Source organism: Mesoplodon bidens (genome assembly GCF_964165515.1).
Source record: "Mesoplodon bidens genome assembly, chromosome: 12".
Lineage (NCBI taxonomy): Eukaryota > Metazoa > Chordata > Mammalia > Artiodactyla > Ziphiidae > Mesoplodon > Mesoplodon bidens.
The window spans coordinates 46,661,207-46,681,779 of NC_138168.1; the positions used below are offsets into that span (position 1 = coordinate 46,661,207).

At 35.5% G+C, this 20,573-nt stretch overlaps 1 protein-coding gene across 1 annotated transcript; it reads right to left on the reverse strand.

Annotated features, from left to right (window-relative positions):
* Positions 1–30: 30 nt before the first annotated feature.
* Positions 31–20,009, reverse strand: TUBE1 (tubulin epsilon 1). The gene is made up of 12 exons (XM_081251252.1): positions 19,905–20,009; positions 19,737–19,810; positions 19,058–19,110; positions 16,529–16,586; positions 12,692–12,807; positions 10,142–10,263; positions 6,704–6,891; positions 6,311–6,486; positions 5,349–5,489; positions 1,948–2,088; positions 1,139–1,313; positions 31–825 (listed from the first exon to the last, which is right to left on the reverse strand). Exons 1-12 carry the CDS (start codon positions 19,927–19,929, stop codon positions 667–669), a joined length of 1,428 nt encoding a protein of 475 aa, XP_081107378.1. The 5' UTR covers positions 19,930–20,009; the 3' UTR covers positions 31–666.
* Between the last annotated feature and the right edge of the window lie 564 nt (positions 20,010–20,573).

Genomic DNA, 20,573 nt, shown 5'->3' on the forward strand with positions numbered 1-20,573 from the left:
AAAAGGGACAAGCAAAACTGATAAGTAGCATAGTTTAAAAACATGGACATTTATTGTTACAAAATTAACTGGTTTGATAAAAAAACCATTATATTTAAAAATAATTTAATACAAGTTAAAATAATTGTAAATTGTGATTCTTTTGAGTGCAAACAAGTGGTTACCCAAAGAAGAGATAAAACCTCAAGTCGTAATAAAATCTGTTCCTGAAGTTAGTGGGTTTTACACAGAAATACTCATCCTGTGTTCTTCTACTCCCGTATTTGCTTTTAAAGAGTTAGGAGAATTTAAACAGAATGTGAAGACATAAATTCTAAAATCTATCTGTACAAGACTTTTATTGAAGACATGATTATCTCTGTATAAATGCCTAAATATGAGACTATAAATAAAATAAAATGTTGAAGAACTCTGTTCTCTCAATTTTAGAAAACACGACTTTTTGGAAGACAGATGTTTAAAGTCAAGGCACTAGGACTTGGCTAATTTCACACAGTGGGATCATCAATAAATTGTGATTAAATGGAAACTACTCTGAAGACAAAAACTTCCCAATATGAAAAACACAAATCAGGCTTTCTGAATCACAAAAATTCTAAAATAGAAAGGTAAGGGGACAAAAAATGTGAAATTAAGAAAAAAAATTGTATCTTTGGGGTTTCTTTTTCACACAGCTACTCTTAGTCTAGGTAAATCTTCTGCAGGCATGCTTTTTGTGGCATCCAGTTGGTTATATTCCTGTATGAGCGCTGATAAAGATGACATGGCTTCTGTGAAACAGCTTTCCTCCATCCCTTCAATTTGTAGATAGTGATGAAGATGAGCCTATAAATGAAAAAACTGAATGATGTTGACCATTTTCAGGAAATTTAATACAGACAACTATCCTATAATGTAAATATTCTTATTAAAATGATAGTTCACACTCAGCTTTACAAGAGAAATGAGAACCTAAATCCTATAAACCCATGAGATTTCTCATTTAGAGTCTGAGTAAGCCTCTCCTCTCCAGTTATAATCAATACACACAGATAGAGCAGGCGGGATCACACCTGATTTGTGTTACTTTAATTCTTGAGCATACATCTTAAATAGCCAAAATAAACACATATAGTTAAAAAGGTGTACTGATGATTACCCTTTTTCTGTAGAGCCTCGTGAATCTCTCTCTCAGTTCTATGAAGGTAGGCTTCACGCATGTGTTGTTTGCTAAAGCTAATAATGAATGGGAATGGCCCACAGGAGGTACTGAACACAGGCTGGTCTTCCAGCCTTCTTGATTCCAGGAGACAAACCGTAGAGAAGGTTTTAATCTGAGATGCAAAAACTCAAAGGTAAGAATTAAGGTACTAAAATATCTGCCATATTATGGCAGCCCACATTAGTTAAACTAGGACACTACTAATGGTACCATTCTAAGTGCTTAGTATATAATGTAAGTTACCTATTTTTTAATACTAGCAGTATTATGGTACAGTCTGACAGTGAACTAAGGGACATTAAATTGGCCGTAATGGTGATTCAAGAAGCTAGAAACACATTCCTTAACATTAGAAATCTGGGGATGAAAAGAAATGAAGGTATTATAATTTTCCTTACTTTGTAATTCAATAGAGCAGTTTTCCTAAAAAATAAGACTGTCAAATAGTAAAACAAACTTAGAAGCAGTGTAGTGGTAGTAGCGGTGGTAATAAAAACAATAACAATAGCTAAATTTCCTGAACATTTTCAGAAAATAACATCATTTAATGTGCATAACATAATTAACATAAATAACAACTTTGTACTATTATTATTCTTATTCTACATTTGAGGAAAATAGGCTCAGAGAGGCTAAGTAGCTTGCTCTAAGTCACACTTCAATTAAGTTCACAGTGCTACTTAACTACATGCTACACTGTTACAAACAGTACACATAACATTATCTTGAAAAATATAAAATTGAACCTTTCAATATTTCTGCGAAGATCAGAAATCTGTACATTTCCTCTAACCATGAGGGCGCAGGCGAGGTAGAGACTATGTTTGGGGTCAGCTCGAATTAGCTGGTGATCTTTACTGAAGGCATCTGAAAACATCTGATCCAACCTAAAACAATGAGACAGTCACTGTTTATACAAAATACTGTACATCTTTCTTCTACGTGTAACTATAAAATGAAAAGACAGTCATCTACAGGTAAATAAACTTCACACACAAATCTATTCTGAATCTCAGCTATCATTTCCTCAAAGCAATCTGGATAAATATGACGAGAGGAAATCATGCAATATATTTTTTTTAGGGGGAATAAAAAGCTTCTGCAATATATTGGTGATTTCAGGTAGCTACAAAATATTGACTACATCATTAGTGAGCTCTATGTAGTAATAATTTCTGAAAATTGTGTCATTTTTACTTAGTTCAGTATGCTTATCTACTTCGTAGTATCAGAACTATCAAAACTAATTAAAAACCTACTACATTAAGATTACTTTGTCTCTAAAATGTATCATAAATTAGTTAGGAATAATGAGGAAGCTATCAAAGGACAATGTTAGGCTCTCCAAAAAAGACACTACTCTATACTACTATTCCTGAAAAGGGAGGCTTTTAAGTGAATGAAGTCTTTTAACTTCATTCTTTTATCATTCCTCTAAAGAGAGGAAGATAAAAGTGACCGATGAAGTTTATATCTAATAATATGCAAGCTCCTAGGCCTTTAATATGACCCCAGTCTGGTTCTTAAATCCCACTGAACTCAATACAAATATGATTAGGTTCCTTAGATAACTCTAGCCAGAACTCTGTGTGCTGAATTTGCAGGATGTCTAGGAAGAGCCACAGGAATTACACTATGCTGCCTATTCATTCAGTAGATATTTACTAAATGCCTATTATGTGCCAGACACTATTCTAGGTGCAAGAGACCCAGCAGTGAACAACAACAAAAATTTCCTACTCTAATGGAGCTTACATTCTATCCTGATTCTTCTACAGTAAGAAGGATAGAGGACTCTCTTAGTGGATGGTGAGCTTTGGGGGATTCATGAATCCTCCACTGGGCTCAAAATTTTGGTGTGTATGTGCTTTTGGGCATTTTTATGAAGTCAAGGAAACCCAGAAAAGGTTAAGAACCACTATACAACAAGTAGGCACACTCATTCTTTTGTCAAAAAAATATAAAAACTAGCAAGGAGCTATTTATAGTTATTGGGATATTTCTCTTTACATTAAAAACAGGAATTTGGGCCTCCCTGGTGGCGCAGTGGTTGAGAGTCCGCCTGCCGATGCAGGGGATACGGGTTCGTGCCCCGGTCCGGGAGGATCCCATATGCCGCGGAGCGGCTGGGCCCGTGAGCCATGGCCGCTGAGCCTGCGCATCCGGAGCCTGTGCTCCGCAACGGGAGAGGCCACAACAGTGAGAGGCCCGCATACCGCAAAAAAAAAACAAAACAAAACAGGAATTTAATATACACACTCTAATATGTGCTTTATCATTTTCATTGATAAAAATGGACTAGATGACGTTTATTAATATGAAGCACATCCAAAAACCATTCTCAGTTGTTTGTAAACTACTAATAAGAAATTGTAGTCTTAAAACTATGCCTTTTAATAGTACAATTTAAAAACAATTTATTATTTGCTCAAGGATAAACGTGTCCATATGTGGATATGGCAGCCTTTGAAATACCTATAGTACAGTAGAAGCAAAAAGAAAAAAAAAAAAAAGGAAAAACCCCACAAAACTAGAAAGAACACTGATAAGTTCCTTAAGAGTCTAACATTCTTAAGGTTCCTTACAGATTTTCCACTAACACATTTTAATTAAACCTGCAACAAGCTATAAATATATAAACAAAAATTTTAAATGTTGACACTGTATTATTTTTATCAAAATATACCAAGCACAGGACTTCCCTGGCGGCACCATGCTTAAGACTCCACGCTTCCAAGGCAGGGGGCCTGGGTTCAATCCCTGCTCGGGGAACTAAATGCCATATGCATGCTGCAACTAAGAGTTCGCATGCCACAACTAAGGAGCTGGTAAGCTGCAACTAAGGAGCCCACCTGCCACAACTAAGACCTGGCACAACCAAAAAAAAAAAAAAATGTGTATAGACACACACACACACCCGGCACAACCAAAAAGAAAAAAAAAAGTGTATATACACACACACACACCTGGCACAACCAAAAAGAAAAAAAAATGTGTACACACACACACACACACCAAGCAGGATTATGCTGAACTTAATTAGAAATTACACGTCTTTATTTTTTTAAGGAGTAACTTTAAATGTCTGGATAATCACTACTGTACAATAAATAGTTTAGCACCAATTTACATTCTATGTGTCCACATTAAAGGTGCACCTTTTACTAAATATACTCATTTTTAATATGCTGGGCTGATAATAAAAGCAAACATTTAATGATTGATTCCCATGTTCAATAAACTATGCAAGTTGCTTAACTTGTTAAGCTCATCAACATCCCACAAAGAAAGAGACCACACCTATTAGTTGGCATAGTCAGTTATCTGTTATTTGCTCAAATAAAAGTTAATCAGTATTACTGTGACATTCCCACAGTATAGAATTATGTTGCTAAAATTTAAACTATTAAAAAGATCTGTAATCTAGTTTTTACTTTATCATTTACATAATTTCCTCTAGCAGAGTTTGACAACAAGACCTTTTCCCTCAGTCAACTGTGAATGTCATTGTGACCTTTTCAAGCTCATCATCACTGTATATGCTGAGTATGTTTCAACTACATTTTTAAGTAAATTGATGTAAGTTTTATGCTTAAAAATGACACAGTTATAAAACAAGGTGTTCTGGAAGTGATACATAATAGCTATAATAGAGTAGTATCTGTAAACCCTCTATGGTGCTAGACTGTGGTAAGAGCTTTAAAAGATACTCTTATTTAATATACCAACAAGCTTATGAGTTAGGTACTCTCTCATTTTTAAAGACGAGAAAAACTAAAAGTTCGTCACCTGCCCGAGGTTCTGCAGCTAGTAAATGATAGAATTAGCATTCATATTTAAGTACATCAGACTTCAAAGCCTTTAAATCTTTTTCAATAAAAATTACTAATTTTCATAAGCTTAAAAATTTAGTTATTAGATTTAATTTCAAATAGTTTAATATTGACATTTTTAAACAATGACTTCTAAACAAGGAAGCATTCACTTAATGGAAAAATGGCTGTCATCACCTGTATTTTATATAATTCTCACAAAGAAAATGGTATGAAGAAATAACTAGTTATTATAAACTTTTCTCTTAAAAATGTGTTTGTTTTTAAAGTAACTTGAGCCCTCAAGTAATTGGAATAAAGTTACTACATCTTACCTTCGAGAAGGAATGTTAACATCTGCCAGTGTATACAGAGGTGTTAGGCTTGACACAAGATAATGCAGTTGAGGAAAAGGAACTAAATTCATGCTGATTTCATTAAGGTCCATATTAAGGGATCCTTCAAACCTTGCAGAGCTAAAAAATTAACATTAAAGCATGAAAAATATTTAACTTAATGTAGCTTGATTTAGTCAGCAGGCACTTTCCTACATCCTTTCGTATGCTGTACTTCAGTAGAGAATATATGCTCTTTTTTTTCTGTATTAATGAAATTTAGTATCATGAACATCGTGTATAAAGATAATTAAAATATAACATAACATCTACAGCAATTCTTATTTCAGGATTATCTGAAGTGTAACCACTCTACTACAGTTGCTAATTACCTACATAAAAATCTTACTTAAAACAGACTTTAGACTGAATTAAAAACATACAGTTCATTATTTAATTATTCTATAAACCTTACTAAATTCCCCCGAGATTTGCTTACATGCTCTACAATTTGGAATATAATAATGCCAAAGCAATTTTTTAGATCAAAGTCGAAGAAATATTTTGGACCAGCTAATAAAGAGGTACAGACTAGCTGGTTTAAAAGGTTAAGACATTTCGCAGCAAAACAAAAACAAAAAACAAAAAAAAACAAGTTTGTTTTTGTCTAACCAAGTGTTTCTCAAGTGTATCTCCTTCAAAACCCTTTACCATTTAACATCTGTTAATATTCCATGGAACGTACCTGGGGAAAATAAAATGCTGCTCTGGAGTCAGAGAAAATAAAATTCTGGTCTATCACTCCAAGATCTGAAAACACTAGAAACTAAAATTTTTATTTTAAATAGAGTTTTTAAAAAAGCGTCTACAACTGAGAATAACTAAAAAATGCTACTGCAAAACATTATCAAAAGCAAGTGAAATTTTTAAACTGCCCTTAAGTACACTGTCAACAGGATTACCTTGTTAGGTTGAGCAGCAAATTTGCTACAATGTTGTTCATTGCATCAAATGGTTTCTCCTGCCGCTTTTTAAAAGCTCCAGCACTTGAAGTAACCAGGCTCTTTGGCTTTATAGCTGTACCCAACTTTCCAGAATTCACCATGAAGTCAATTTTGCTAATGATGTCAAATAAAGACTTTTAAGGGAAAAATATTGGGAGAGAAGCTATTAAGAAGAGAGGACATAGATGACATTCTACCAGGAAGAAAAAGACAAAAAAAAGCAATTTAAACTTATTACTTCTCTTAGATGGGAAGGCTGAAAAGTGAAGAGACTGTTTCACGTACACATAAGCATAACACAGGATTGAATGTATACATAATATGTCCATAAATTACAATACCATTTCTTACTTGGTTGTCAATGGGCAACACACAGTCTGCATGCTCGTTAAGTTCCTTCATTGCCAAGATGCTATTATAAGGCGAGGTTATGACATCATCTTCACCAGAAGGATAAACTGAAGTCACGAATCTGTATACTTCTGGGAATTCATCCTCAAGCACCTTTAAAAGAAATGTGCCAAGTCCAGATCCTGTTCCTGAAGATTAAGATTTCAAGAAGAAAACAGCATAAATGGTTCAGAATATAATGGAATTCTGTGTTTTTGTGGTAAAAACCTATGTATTAAAGACATACAATTTTCAACTTATTCCTGTGATTATATATTAACTAATTAATTTCAGATAAAGAAATGAAGATAATATAGGTAGTGAGACTTAAAGTCATGAATTCAACCTCTGGGTCTGACTGTGATGATGAGAGGCCTTTCTATATTTTACACTTTTTTACATTTAAGTTATATCTCTATGATGTCAAAAGAACTGACCGAAGAGTAAAATATGCAACCAAGACAGTATTTAGTCTACACTTGATGTTAAGCAACTTAAGAAAACACAAACTATCTTGACATCTTTAGTACAGCACCTATACAATCTTAATGATGAACACTATCATGACATTAAGCAACTTAAATGCTGAGTTAAAATTTAAAGTTAAGCATGACCAACCTGAATTTACAAAACTTTCAAAGAGGAAACTTTTTTACTATCTATCTAAAAGCAGAAACTCTAAGAATTTCATTAAGGTAATTTTCTGACACACAGAGTTACATATATATAAATTCAGATATTTTTAAGAACTAAAAGAGAGAAAACTGGAATCCTTTACCCTGGTGCTTTTCAAACTATGGCTTGTGAACCATCAGTGGGCTATGAAACTAATTTATAAGGTTAGGACCAGTATTTTCTTTTCTTAAATGAAACGCAGAAATATTAGTATGTCACATATAGTGTGGGTAAATAATCTTTTGTTTTAGTTTGTGTATGTTTGTGTGTGTGTGTGTGTTGGTTTGTAATGTAAAACGTATTTCTTGCTGTCCTGATGAGAAAAAGTTTATAAGCCAATAATGCTCTAACCCCATTTGGATAAATATTAAAAGGCTATGATGTTAAAAATATTAGATGAAAGCAAGGGAGATTTTTTGGGTTAATCTTTAATGAGGACTTTCTAAGCATTATAAAAAACCAGAGCCATTATAGAAGATAGTTGTTTTTTTTTTTTTTTTTTTTTTTGTGGTATGTGGGCCTCTCATTGTTGTGGCCTCTCCCGTTGCGAAGCACAGGCTCCGGACGCGCAGGCTCAGCAGCCATGGCTCACGGGCCCAGCCGCTCCGCGGCATGTGGGATCTTCCCAGACCAGGGCACGAACCCGTGTCCCCTGCATCGGCAGGCGGACTCTCAACCACTGCGCCACCAGGGAAGCCCCAGAAGATAGTTTTGATTCCATTAAAAATAAACAAAACTCCCCTCTCTCTATATATATATGTATATATAAAAACAAACAAAATAAAAAGGCAAACTAAGAAAAAATCTTCAAACATGATGGAGGACTAAATTTCTTTAATAAAGAGGGTCACAAATCAACAACAAAAAATATGAATAATGCAATGGAAAAATGAGCAAAGGATATAAATTGTAACTCAAAATAAATCAAATGGCAAATAGATGTAAAGATGCTCAACCTTTTCTCTAATTAAAAAATGCAAATTAAAACAAATAATTTTGAACATATTGTATTAGACAGATTTTGTCTCATAATACTCAGTGTTGGTGACAGTGTGGGGAAATAAACTCTTATAAATTGCTGCTAATCATACGGATTGATGCAATAATGTAGGAAGGTTATTTAGTAATATCAACCAAAACTTAAAATGTACATATTCTTTGGTTCCACTTTCCTTTCTAGGAATATTGCCTACAGCTATTGTGGCACAAATGAACAAAGATGCAGGTACAAGATGTTCACTGGGGATTTTATGTAGTAGCTAAAAACCATAAATAACTTGACATCCATCAATGAGGAACTGACTTTAAAAATTATTACATATTCTCACAAGTGGACAGAGCTGATGAAAGATGTTCAGGAAAGATTTAAAGTGAAAACATTACAGGGTAGTATATATTTCCTGATCTTGTTTATGTAAAAACACACACAATGGGCACAGGAAATATCTGGAAGGACAGACACTGGCAAACTTGATTATCTGTGAGGAGAGAGATTAGGGATTAGATGTGGGAAAAGACTTCACTTTTAGCCTTCAATATTTTTTAAAGTATTTTTGCCATTTTCAGTGAATTATGAATAAAGTACAGTCTACTGAGATTCTGAGTAATAGAGGGATATAAAAAATGCACCATAATGAACTATAAATCAAATTGTTTTTTTTGAAAACTTACTCAAAATCTGCAGGTTAATTATACCAGTATAAAGAAAATTAGTTTCTTTTCTTTTTTTTTTTTTTTAAGCGGTACACGGGCCTCTCACTGTTGTGGTCTCTCCCGTTGCAGAGCACAGGCTCCGGATGCACAGGCTTGGTGGCCATGGCTCACGGGCCCAGCCGCTCTGCGGCATGTGGGATCTTCCCGGACCGGGGCACGAACCCGCGTCCCCTGCATTGGCAGGCAGACTCTCAACCACTGCGCCACCAGAGAAGCCCTGAAAATTAGTTTCTTAATTTAATGATTATGATGGTCTTCTAAAGGCATGGTTACGTATAAGAAAGTCAACTGTACATAACCTGCTGAATATAAAAATCTTAATCTCAGCTTGGAAGAAAAAAGCATGGCAAAGTTTTCTTTTAAAATAGGCTAATTCTCTTTTGAAATTATCCAATTATGATCTGTTTCTACTTCATGGTTCAGGGGAGCAAAATACTTCACTTGCAAGGTACAGGCTTCCCTGGGAAAGAAGGCAATGTAGATCATTTATTCTAGGTCAAGGTGATTAATTACCATGTAAGGAATGATTTAAGGGAGTTGACTAAGAGGATTTCTTTTACTTATTTCTCTTATTGGACACAAGAAAGGATTGAAGGTGGTTAAAGAAAGGGTACTGATATTCTTTTGCAAACGTAATTATGAATATGCCACAAATACTTAGTTCTAGTCGGCATATGAAACTGCACAAGCAAGCTCTTAGGAGAAAGGCAGCATTCCCAAAAAGCTTATATTGAAATCTACCTTCTACTAAAGATAAAAGAAAAAATTTTTTCAGATTCAGTTCTACTGACTCTTTAAAAGGGTTTAAATTTTAAAAAATGGTCATAGTGACACAATTTGACAAAAATTTAAGATAAAAAGCTGTTATGTACATACATTCATAAACATACTCTTAATTCTTAATAGCTCTATATTTATTAAGCAAAGGTCTGAAAACAAGACTTATGTTGGCAAAATGAATTCTCACTTGCATTTTCACATTGTTATAGACAAATGAATAAATAACTTTACCTCCTCCCATGGAATGTATTATAAAAAAACACTGCAAACAATCACAGTGCTCTGCTGACTTCCTCAGTTTCTCTAAAATCTGTTCCTGATAAAGACTGCCAAACACTTTGTGACCCACAGCCCTGGAAAAAAGAATATAGATTAAAAAAAAAATCCTTGCATTTATTATTTCAAGATTTTATTATTTCTGAACCAAGTGCAAAGACTATAGATAAGCTTGAAAAAGTATTTTTACTGTAGTAAGTAAATTCTATTCCTGTTTAACATCAATAAATCATATTATGATATCTCAAGGATAAAGAAAGATAATTTAACAAATATATATACCTATAATCCTCAAATATCCTGATAAAATAGTTCATTATCAATGGATATTAAACTATGGTTTTTAAAATTTATCTGCTCTTAAGGTATAATTACAATAAAACAAGTTTTCAGTTAGTTTTTTCTCATCTTTATTGAAAGTAAACTGATTGCACTGTCTTTTATGTATTAAAAAGCAGAATGTGGTCAACTAGAAAGACATAAAAACAAAAAATTTTAAACTGACCTACTTTGGTTTAAAACATGAAAAAAATATTGGTCATATCATGTTATTACTAGATGAAATGCCACACAGTAGAAAACTGATATTCATGAGGCTCTGCAAGCCTTTTTGGTTGCCCAAATTTGCAAGTATTATTATGATGAACTGAAATGTAAGAACGATTTCCACACAACATGTAGTCAGGTGTAACTCAAAAGTTACAGAATAAGTTATACGACAATTAGATAAAGCTGGTTGGATGGTTAGGTGGACTCACTTATTTAGTGACTGGTTCTCCCCAAGTAAGTCTCCCAGAACACAAGACTCAAATTCATGCTTTAGGAAAATTATACAATATTACACATTATAAACCTGAGGGACTAACTGCAAATAATTTAAATAACAAATATTAGATTGGCAAACAAGAACCTACTTACTTTTTCAAAAACAGCAAAACCAGTGTCAATGTAAATTTTAAAATGATCACTGTTGGAGCTTTTTTCCCATTAAGGAGAAGAGACCATTATATATTTAAGGGCCAAATATAGCCTCAGACTGACCTTGAATGCTGGGACACTGGTCTGGCTTGCATCTCTATCAATTCTATTAAATCTGACTGATGGGAAAACTTTGACAGAGTCAAATACTATAGGTAAGAGAACAGTTTATAAAAATACTTACAACTTTTAAATTGATACAGCCACTATGGAGAACAGTATGGAGGTTCCTTAAAAAACTAAAAATAGAACTACCATATGACCCAGCAATGACCCACTACTGAGCATATACCCTGAGAAAACCATAAAACCATAATTCAAAAAGACTCATGTACCACAATGTTCACTGCAGCACTATTTACAATAGCTAGGACATGGAAACAACCTAAGTGTCCATCAACAGATGAATGGATAAAGAAGATGTGGCACATATATACAATGGAATATTACTCAGCCATAAAAAGAAACAAAATTGAGTTATTTGTAGTGAGGTGGATGGACCTAGAGTCTGTCATACAGAGTGAAGTCAGAAAGAGAAAAACAAATACCATATGCTAACACATATATATGGAATCTAAAAAAAAAAAAAAAGGTTCTGAGGAACCTAGGGGCAGGACAGGAATAAAGATGCAGACATAGAGAATGGACTTGAGGACATGGGGAGGGGGAAGGGTAAGCTGGGACAAAGTGAGAGAGTGGCATGGACATATATACACTACCAAATGTAAAATAGCTAGTGGGAAGCAGCCGCATAGCACAGGGAGATCAGCTCGGTGCTTTGTGACCACCTAGAGGGATGGGATAGGGAGGGTGGGAGGGAGACGCAAGAGGGAGGGGATATGGGGATATATGTATAACTGATTCACTTTGTTATACAGCAGAAACTAACACAACAATGTAAAGCAATTATACTCCAATAAAGATGTTAAAAAGAAAAAGGTAAGGGTTTTCATATACAAATTAGTATGCTAGCCACATTGTTCCGTGCCTTAATACTTCTGATTTTTAAAATGTTAGAAAATTTCCATACAGGTATGTTACATTTTATAAGAGTTGCATGATTTTCCATTGTATGGATATACTATAATTGATTTAAACGAGTCCCTGTTGAGTATAATCTCATGTTAAAAACAATGTTTCAGTGAAAAATCTTTCATTTGTATCTTTATGGACAAGTGAAGAGTTCTATAGAATATATAAATGTGGAACTACATATCAAAAAAAAATACAACTTTTGTCTCTAGTTAGCAGGTATGCAAGAATCAAATTACAACAAGAAATTTAGTAAATCAATTTTTCATGATTCATCTTTTTCTTAAAAAAAAAGAGAAACAACTAGGATACAGATGGCTTCCAAGCATTGTGAACACCATCATCTATCAAGGAAAAGATGATGGGCTGAAAGGCCTAGAGTTAGGTATGGCAAGTTATATCTTGCTTTCATGTCAGCAGGACCTATCAGAATAAAGGAAAGATTCCTCATTTTTTTCAGATGACATTTAATTTTTACATCCAGCATATTCTCACCAATTATTCCCTGAGCCAGAAATATCAGTGATGAGCTGCTTACTATCAAATACATCTCTCAGGGGTCCCTGAAGAAGTTCATTTACTACCCCTTCCTCCATGTCAATCAAGACAGCCTGAGAAAGACAAATAAAATGTAATTAGCATATTTTTCTTTAGTCACTCTGTAAATAAAAAGAATGTTTGAGCTAGAAGTTGCATCGTTCTTTTTATAGTTTAAGTTTGATCAAATCTTTGACTCTCTTTGTGCAGTCTGTTATAAAAATTAAAAACTAATTTCACTCTGCTCCAAAGGTGGAATCCAATGAAAAGATGGATTCTAAATTCTTACCCTAAGAATAAGGAAAAAAAGGAACTGAATAATTCTCTCCGATTTTCTAACAATTCTTTTATTTATGTACTTATGTGACTATAAATTTCTTGAGAACGAGTCTCAGAAGTTTAGAAGGCAACCTTAACCAGAAACAATTCTCAATAAATGTAGGGTTCATTAATGTATTTGGTCACTAGGAATAACCATGCTGCTCTTTATGAATCACAGCTGAAAACTGTCCAAATCAAATCAGTAAACTACTATTACGTGCAAAGCCAAGGCACTGGATAGATGTGAAAGATGACAACAGGGTCCCTTCCCCTAAGTAACTTGCAATCTAAATTCACAAACTCACTAAATATCACAAACTTTATTGACATGGGAGATAACCTCTATTACTAAGAAGAAAATAAAACATAAAATTAGCTATGGAAAGAAAAATAGAAAAGACTGGATGGAAATACAGCAAAATGTAAGCAGAGATAGCTTGGCAAGTAGAATTATATACCCTCTGTCCCCACTGTTTTGTACTTTACTTTCTATATTTTCTACACTGAGGAAGAAGAATGAAAGAGTAAAATAGAGTTAAATAAATAAAAAAGCAAAGCTGAAAAAAGTAATCTGAAATGATGTTAGGGTACCCTTTAACCTAAGCCTTTGATTCAGTGTCACAGAGAAAGTGCTTGATTTATGGGCTTTTTCAGTGCTGGTGAGCATGTAACATTAAGCACTTACTACATGCCACTGTACATGTATCACCCCATTTAATCCTCACAGCCCTATGCATAGGTACTGTAATTACTCCCAGTTTACACATGAGGAAACTGAGGCCTAGAAAAGTTAAATAACTTGGCTGTGATCACCCAGCTAGGAAGTGGTAGAGCTGATTCAAACCTGACTAGCCTGGCTGCAGAATCTTCACTCTTAACCACCGAACTCTATGCTCTATTATCTTATCAATGGGAGACAGTCAAGTTTGACACTTACCGAGTACTGACTACAGTGGAGTCACAATTTATGCCCATTTAAATTCTGTGAATTCAATTATTTGTGTAATTAAGTATGCTACTGTAAGCTGGCAATTAAAATATTATTACACAGTACTTTAGAAATATATTTCTAATTGTATGATAGTATACCACTTTTTTTTTAAAACATCTTTATTGGAGTATAATTGCTTTACAATGGTGTGTTTGTTTCTGCTTTATTAACAAAGTGAATCAGCTATACATATACATATATGTATATATATACATACATATATATATACATATATATACATATACATACATATATATATACATATATATATATATATATATATATATATATATATATCCCCATATCCCCTCTTGCATCTCCCTCCTACCCTCCCTATCCCATCCCATCCCTCTAGATGGTCACAAAGCACCGAGCTGATCTCCCTGTGCTATGCGGCTGCTTCCCACTAGCTATCTGTTTTACATTTGGTAGTGTATATATGTCCATGCCACTCTCTCACTTCGTCCCAGCTTACCCTTCCCCTCCCCGTGTCCTCAAGTCCATTCTCTAGTAGGTCTGCATCTTTATTCCTGTCCTGCCCCTAGGTTCTTCATGACCTTTTTTTTTTTTTTTTAAGATTCCATATATATGTGTTAGCATACGGTATTTGTTTTTCTCTTTCTGACTTACTTCACTCTGTATGACAGACTCTAGGTCCATCCACCTCACTACAAATAACTCAATTTCGTTTCTTTTTATGGCTGAGTAATATCGTTATATCATCATATTACAGTGGTATATTAGAAAGACTGTAAAATTGTTTTTATAAATATGCACCTTTAAATACAGCATCAATATACATACACAGGACTATACAGGGTCATTTCTTGGCAATTTTAGGGATTTTCAAGGATATTTTTGATAATATGCAATTTTTATCTTAAATGCTGACTTTAACACCTAATCAACCATGTAAGAGGGATTTCACTGTTGCGTAATATTACAAAAAAGAACAAAATTAGCTTCTACTGTCCTTGTTCCAAAACAGATTTATTGAGATGATTTGTGGAAGATTAAACATATTTAAGCCATGCTTTCAATTACTTTGCAATCAGGCAAAGGAAGGGCAATACAGAATACAAACTGACATTCAAGCACCTCCTGAAGTCAGTTTTGAGAGAATCATCACTGTCATAGTCACTTAGCATTAAACCCTGACAGTCTGTAACTCTTTCAATCTTTCCTTAGTCACATAAGACCTCTGATTTGTTTTTCCATAGGAAATTAATTACAATTACAAGGAATTATTCTGGATTCCTCACTTAGCCATCCAAGATCTGGAGTCACAACTTCCAAGATTCGATGTTCATTATTTTCTTCCAGAGCTACCTGGTGATAGCTTTTAGGTCCTTGAGCTTCCCCTTAACTGTAATACAGGATTTACAAAATTCTGAGTGTTTGCCTATTAACACAGTGGAGGAACCCAGCCACCAAATTATCTTTTGAAGCCTAGACTCTTCAGTGATCAGAGCCACATGATACCAAGACTACTAAGAAGAAATGGAAGAACACCTTCTAGGAAAAAAGCCAAAGGCTATAGAAACATGGTGATTTATTCTCTTCCAGCAGTGTTTCCTCCATTTCCCAACTTGCTCACTGGTAGGGTGGTGGGAAAGAGCTCAAATTGGGAGTGGTCTAGGAAATGTCAATGTTTCTTTATCTCTGAGTAAGATTTGGATTGGGATGTTAGCACTCTCCAAGGCATGAACTATACCAAATGTTAATCAATTATCCTAACAGACTACAAGCACATAGTCTCTGCCCTAAATTTGTTTCCCAAAGACATTGGAGATCACAGATACAAGGAGATGGTTCCCAGGTACTACAACACTACTGCTCTCTACTCTTTCAGCCACTACTACAGGTCTGATCCTTATCATCTCAATTACTTCCACAGCACCAAAACTGCCTTTATTTTCTGTCACAGTCAAACATTACTGATCAACAGTTGGAAAAAGCAGTTTGTTGCAGAGACACAATCAAAGAAGAGAAGTGTTAAATGCAATGAGATTAAGACCAAATATGGGCTATGACTAGAAGTATTTTTGTTCAGGAAGTCTTACATGGTTATGTTATATATTCACTAGAATGTGGTTGAATCTATGCTTTGTACTGGGAATAGTAACTCTGGTGCAAATAAACCTTTCATCATTTTTATGTGAAAATTAACCTTCATTAGAATGTATTTTAGGCTTAGAGTTAAGAAAGCTTTTGTTATCATTTATCTAGACATATATTTCCCCTAAAACATTTAGAAAAAATGCCAAATATGCAGTATTTTCACTTTAAGCACAAAATTTTCCCCCTAAAGCTTCATGGAGACACAAATGTCTGCTTAATTATATTTATATCAAATGTGGCTTAGCAAATACCTTTTTTTTTATTTTGAGAAGTTAAACTAAAATTTTATTCTTTTGATAGTTACAGAAGTAGAGTTATTTTAAAAACATGCAATATAAGAATCCAAGTGTATTAAGACTTACTCGTGCTTTTAAAGAACAAATCTTCCCCTTGGAAATACTGCCACCATCACCAACCACTCTGAAAGATAAAAGATGAGAAAAGGTCATAAGATCTTCCACGCTAATAGTGCTATCAGGTAATAAAGTTAACGTCCATTCACATAGTAAAGCTACTTATAGGCCAAGTGAGGCAGACACAAAAGGCAACAAAGGAGCCATTCGTAATCTCCTCCCAATAGGCTGAAAAAGTGAGGTACTTATTTCCCTGGCTTTCTTTGTAGTTTGGGCTGGTCATGTAATCCAGTTCTGGGTAATGAAATAAAAAGGAGATATTCTGGGAAGCTTTCTGATAAAAAAGACCAGATGCAGTTGGTCCTTTTTCCTACCTTGAACACGAATCTGGATGGGATTCCTGGCAGTGGAGGCTGTCATTTTATGGTTATGAAGTAAAAAAACCATGAGGACAAAAAACCAACACATGAAACAATATGACAGTATCTTGGTCTTTAGGGCACGTCTCTAAACACAGATTTCTTTGTATGTGACATAACTGGATATATCTATTGTTTAAGCCACCATTAGTGAGGCTTTCTGTTGTAGCCAGACACACATCAACTAACAAACCAGTTATATACAGTTGAGTATCTAAGGCTGTTCCTAGAATTTCATTTTGAAGATAAGTCACCAAAGTAACTAAATCTATGACTACAAACAGTGTACAAGTCAATATAGTTTACAAGACAGAATATATGAAGGGAAGCTGAATTGAGCACAGACGATGCTATAGGTCGAGGGCTGATAATCTATAATCCTCAGGCCAAGTCTGATCAGCTACTTGTGAAAACAAGTTTTATTGGAACAAAGCCACACTCATTTGTTTATGTACTATCTATACCTGCATTCACACTACAATGGCGGACTCAAGGAGATGTGATATGAACTTTATGGTCTGCAAAACCAGAAATAACTACCATCTGGTCCTTTACAGGAAAGGTTTGCCAACCCCTGGTATAGGTAAATTCCTATCATGCTATTAAAAAGGTATGCTATTTCCTCAAATAAAGAAGTATATACAAAGGTGTGGTCTTATTTTTGAAAAAGAATTTTTGTACTAACTTGTGGAATAGATGCTGCATGTGTTGATACTACATTGGAAAGAAGAGCAAGATGCCAAGGCTCTTCTCCTCAAACTTGATACTGGAGAAATAAGTATGCTCTCAGGTTAAATTATAAAATGAACCGAGTAGATGAGAATAGAGTTACGTAAAGTCACCTGGTTAAGAGAGAATAGCTTCCAGGCCGAGTCTCAACTATGTAATATTCAATGAAAGGAGTATTACAGAGGGAATGGAAGTACAGATTTAGTTAGAATGCTACCTACAAGGAAGTATTACAAAGGCAAATTTGAGTCTCTTAATAGTATGTAGGGGAGAAGATGTTCTAGTTTACAAACAAGAGGTAATCTAGTCTATGTGACAGATATCTCCATATTAATAAAGATAAATAACACCAGTCATTAAGGTAATACACCTAACTTACCTTGGTCTGATTCCATGGTCACTAAGTAACCTTTTATTACTTAGCTTTCCTGATAGCTTTCCTACAGAAGAGAATGTGCTTTTGAAAGAAAATGGGTGTCTAGTCTTTTTGAGTTATAGCTCCTACTGCCCGTGACTACATTGACTTTCTGCTTTGTAATTTCCCATCTGAGTTTGGTTTATCTGCCTGTACTAGAGAGCACTGGACCCATTCTCAAGATGTCATTGAAGTTTCTGAGTTTGCAAGCCTGAGGGTCAGACTCTGAAATTCACTAAGGAAGTCGGGCCTAATTAGCCTTCCCAGGGAGATAACTGCCTCAAACACCCAACCGACTAATTCAAACTAGAACTGAAATCTTTATTAGATTAAAACTGGATATAAAGTATGTATTTTTCAGTTCAAGCCCGGCAGTTTTAGTTTTATTAAGCATTTTGAAAATGCATGAACTTCATGATTTAACATGAAAAGCTTAGAAACACACCCTGAATGTCAAATTACTCTTTCAGGTAAAAGATATATACTTACATATACCCTTTATTAAATAAACAAAACTAATCTGACAACAACTGCTTTGCTCCTTTTTAGCACATTCTATTTGTAGAGCAAATACTCCTGACCACAAGTAATATCACAGAAATGTAAACACTATATTTTTCTTTCAAAAGTTAGCCATTATTGAATGCACTAACAAGACATTCTCAGGAAAATATTCAGCATTCCTTTTAGTGAAACTTTATTTCAAGGTCAAGTTAAAATTAAGCACACTAAAGTTTCTTTTTATTCCTTCATATGGCTTTAAAAAGAAACCTGTTGTCCTGCTCTGCCTAATGACATGAGAATATTAATGACAAGAGAATGACAATATGCTTTCAATAATGAGAAAAACAAACAAAAAAGCCAAACAACTTCTTTACAGTTATCAACTGCTTTTACTGTCCTGTGAAGAATTTTCTCCCAAACTGCTGACATGAAAATAATTAAGCTATGTGACAGACTTTAACCCCATCTTACCTGGTATCCACATTTCTAAAGAAGCTGCTTATTGCCTCATCATAAATCGCTTTCTAAAAAAAAAAAAAAAAATTTATTAGCGCTTGATTACATTTTGCCTCTTTCCCAAACGAAGTCCTTTTAATAATCCCACAATACTTTAAAGGCCGGCATACGGCTACAATAAGAAAAAGCAAACAATCATAAAATGCTTCTACTGATTCTTTCAATCTAGAGAAGAGCAAATACCGCGAGATCTATGGATTAAGTGCAGCTGAAGGTACTGAGAAAAGGCGTCCCCACAGGACTGTAGAGCAGGTGCATCAAATGAAAGCTTTCCCTGCATTCTTGGTGATCATTTAAAAAGCTGACTGGTTAAATTAAGAAATATAATGCCACACATGGTACCTATCTTACAAAGTACTTTCACATATGCTATCTCATTGCTCCTCACAAGAACCCTGATAAAGATGCAACCCTGAGAATTAAGGAACCTTAAGACTAAGGTCTCCGGCGAGTGTTCGTTCGGACTCTTGTGTCTAACGCCAACAGAAGTTTAAAAACCAGTTTGCCCTTTACCGAGAAGATCCCATACAACTTATATCGGCCAGATAAAAGCTCCCAGAGTATTAATTCTTATTTTTTGGAAGAGCCTCGGGGACAGGAGGGCATGGGGTCTCCCGCGCGGCGGGGACGGTACCTGGTTGACCGCGGCGTGCTCCCTCAGCGCCAGGTCCCAGAAGCAGCAGCCAATCTGGTTTCCGCACTGGCCGACTGCGCCCAGGAAAGTAAGAGAATAGACATTAGGCGGCAACAGGGCCACTCGCCTCGGCGGCGACCGGGTCCCCACCCTCCCGGGGCGACTTACCCTGTATGACCACCGACTGGGTCATGCTGCAGCGCGGCCGTCCCGCTCCATCCAGGAGCCCGCGCCGGCCTGCGTACTTCCGGCCCACCAACGGTTCTCTCCGAGGCGGCGGGGCGGCCGTAAGTAACGCTGCTGCCGCAAGTCGCTGCCGTAGCTCCTCTCTGCTCTAGCTTCAGGCTAAGATTTTACGTCCGAAGGCCGCGCAAGTGCGCTTGCGTCTCACCGTTACCATAGCGACTGGTCCTCCCGACTGCAGATCTTCGCTGCCCTGTAAACATGTGAGCAACTGCAGCTCCGGAGGCCGGGGCCACTGGTGGGAAACTAGGCTTTGGCGTGGGATTTTAAAACGTGTGTCTTTAAAGCTGTTCATGATGTATCAGAGGTTCAGTCTTCGTTTACAGTCTCAATACCTGGGGCGGCGGGTCAAATTCCGTTCATTCCGATTCCTCCGGACGCTGCGTCAATCTATTCAACAAGACCTTTGTTCTAATAGAAAACAGTGTCGATGAGCACAAAGAAACCCCAGACAAATAGACGTGTCAGGGTACAACCGAAACTAGGTGGTTATACAGATTGACAAAAATGGCGCTTCAGAGGCCCAACCAGTGTATGTTGAAGCTGTATGCTCCCAACATTAACTTCTAGGCCCTCTGCAGGATTCAAAAGAAA

Bases quoted from the DNA above. Each gene is read 5' to 3' on its own strand.
- TUBE1 (XM_081251252.1), bottom strand. From the start codon at position 19,929: ATGACCCAGTCGGTGGTCATACAGG. The intron at 5,490-6,310 runs GTAATCCTGTTG...TTAATTTTTTAG, and splicing joins TTGCTGCTCAACCTAACAAG to CTCTGCAAGGTTTGAAGGAT. The intron at 1,314-1,947 runs GTTCAATTTTAT...TTTGCATCTCAG, and splicing joins CTTCGCAGAAATATTGAAAG to ATTAAAACCTTCTCTACGGT.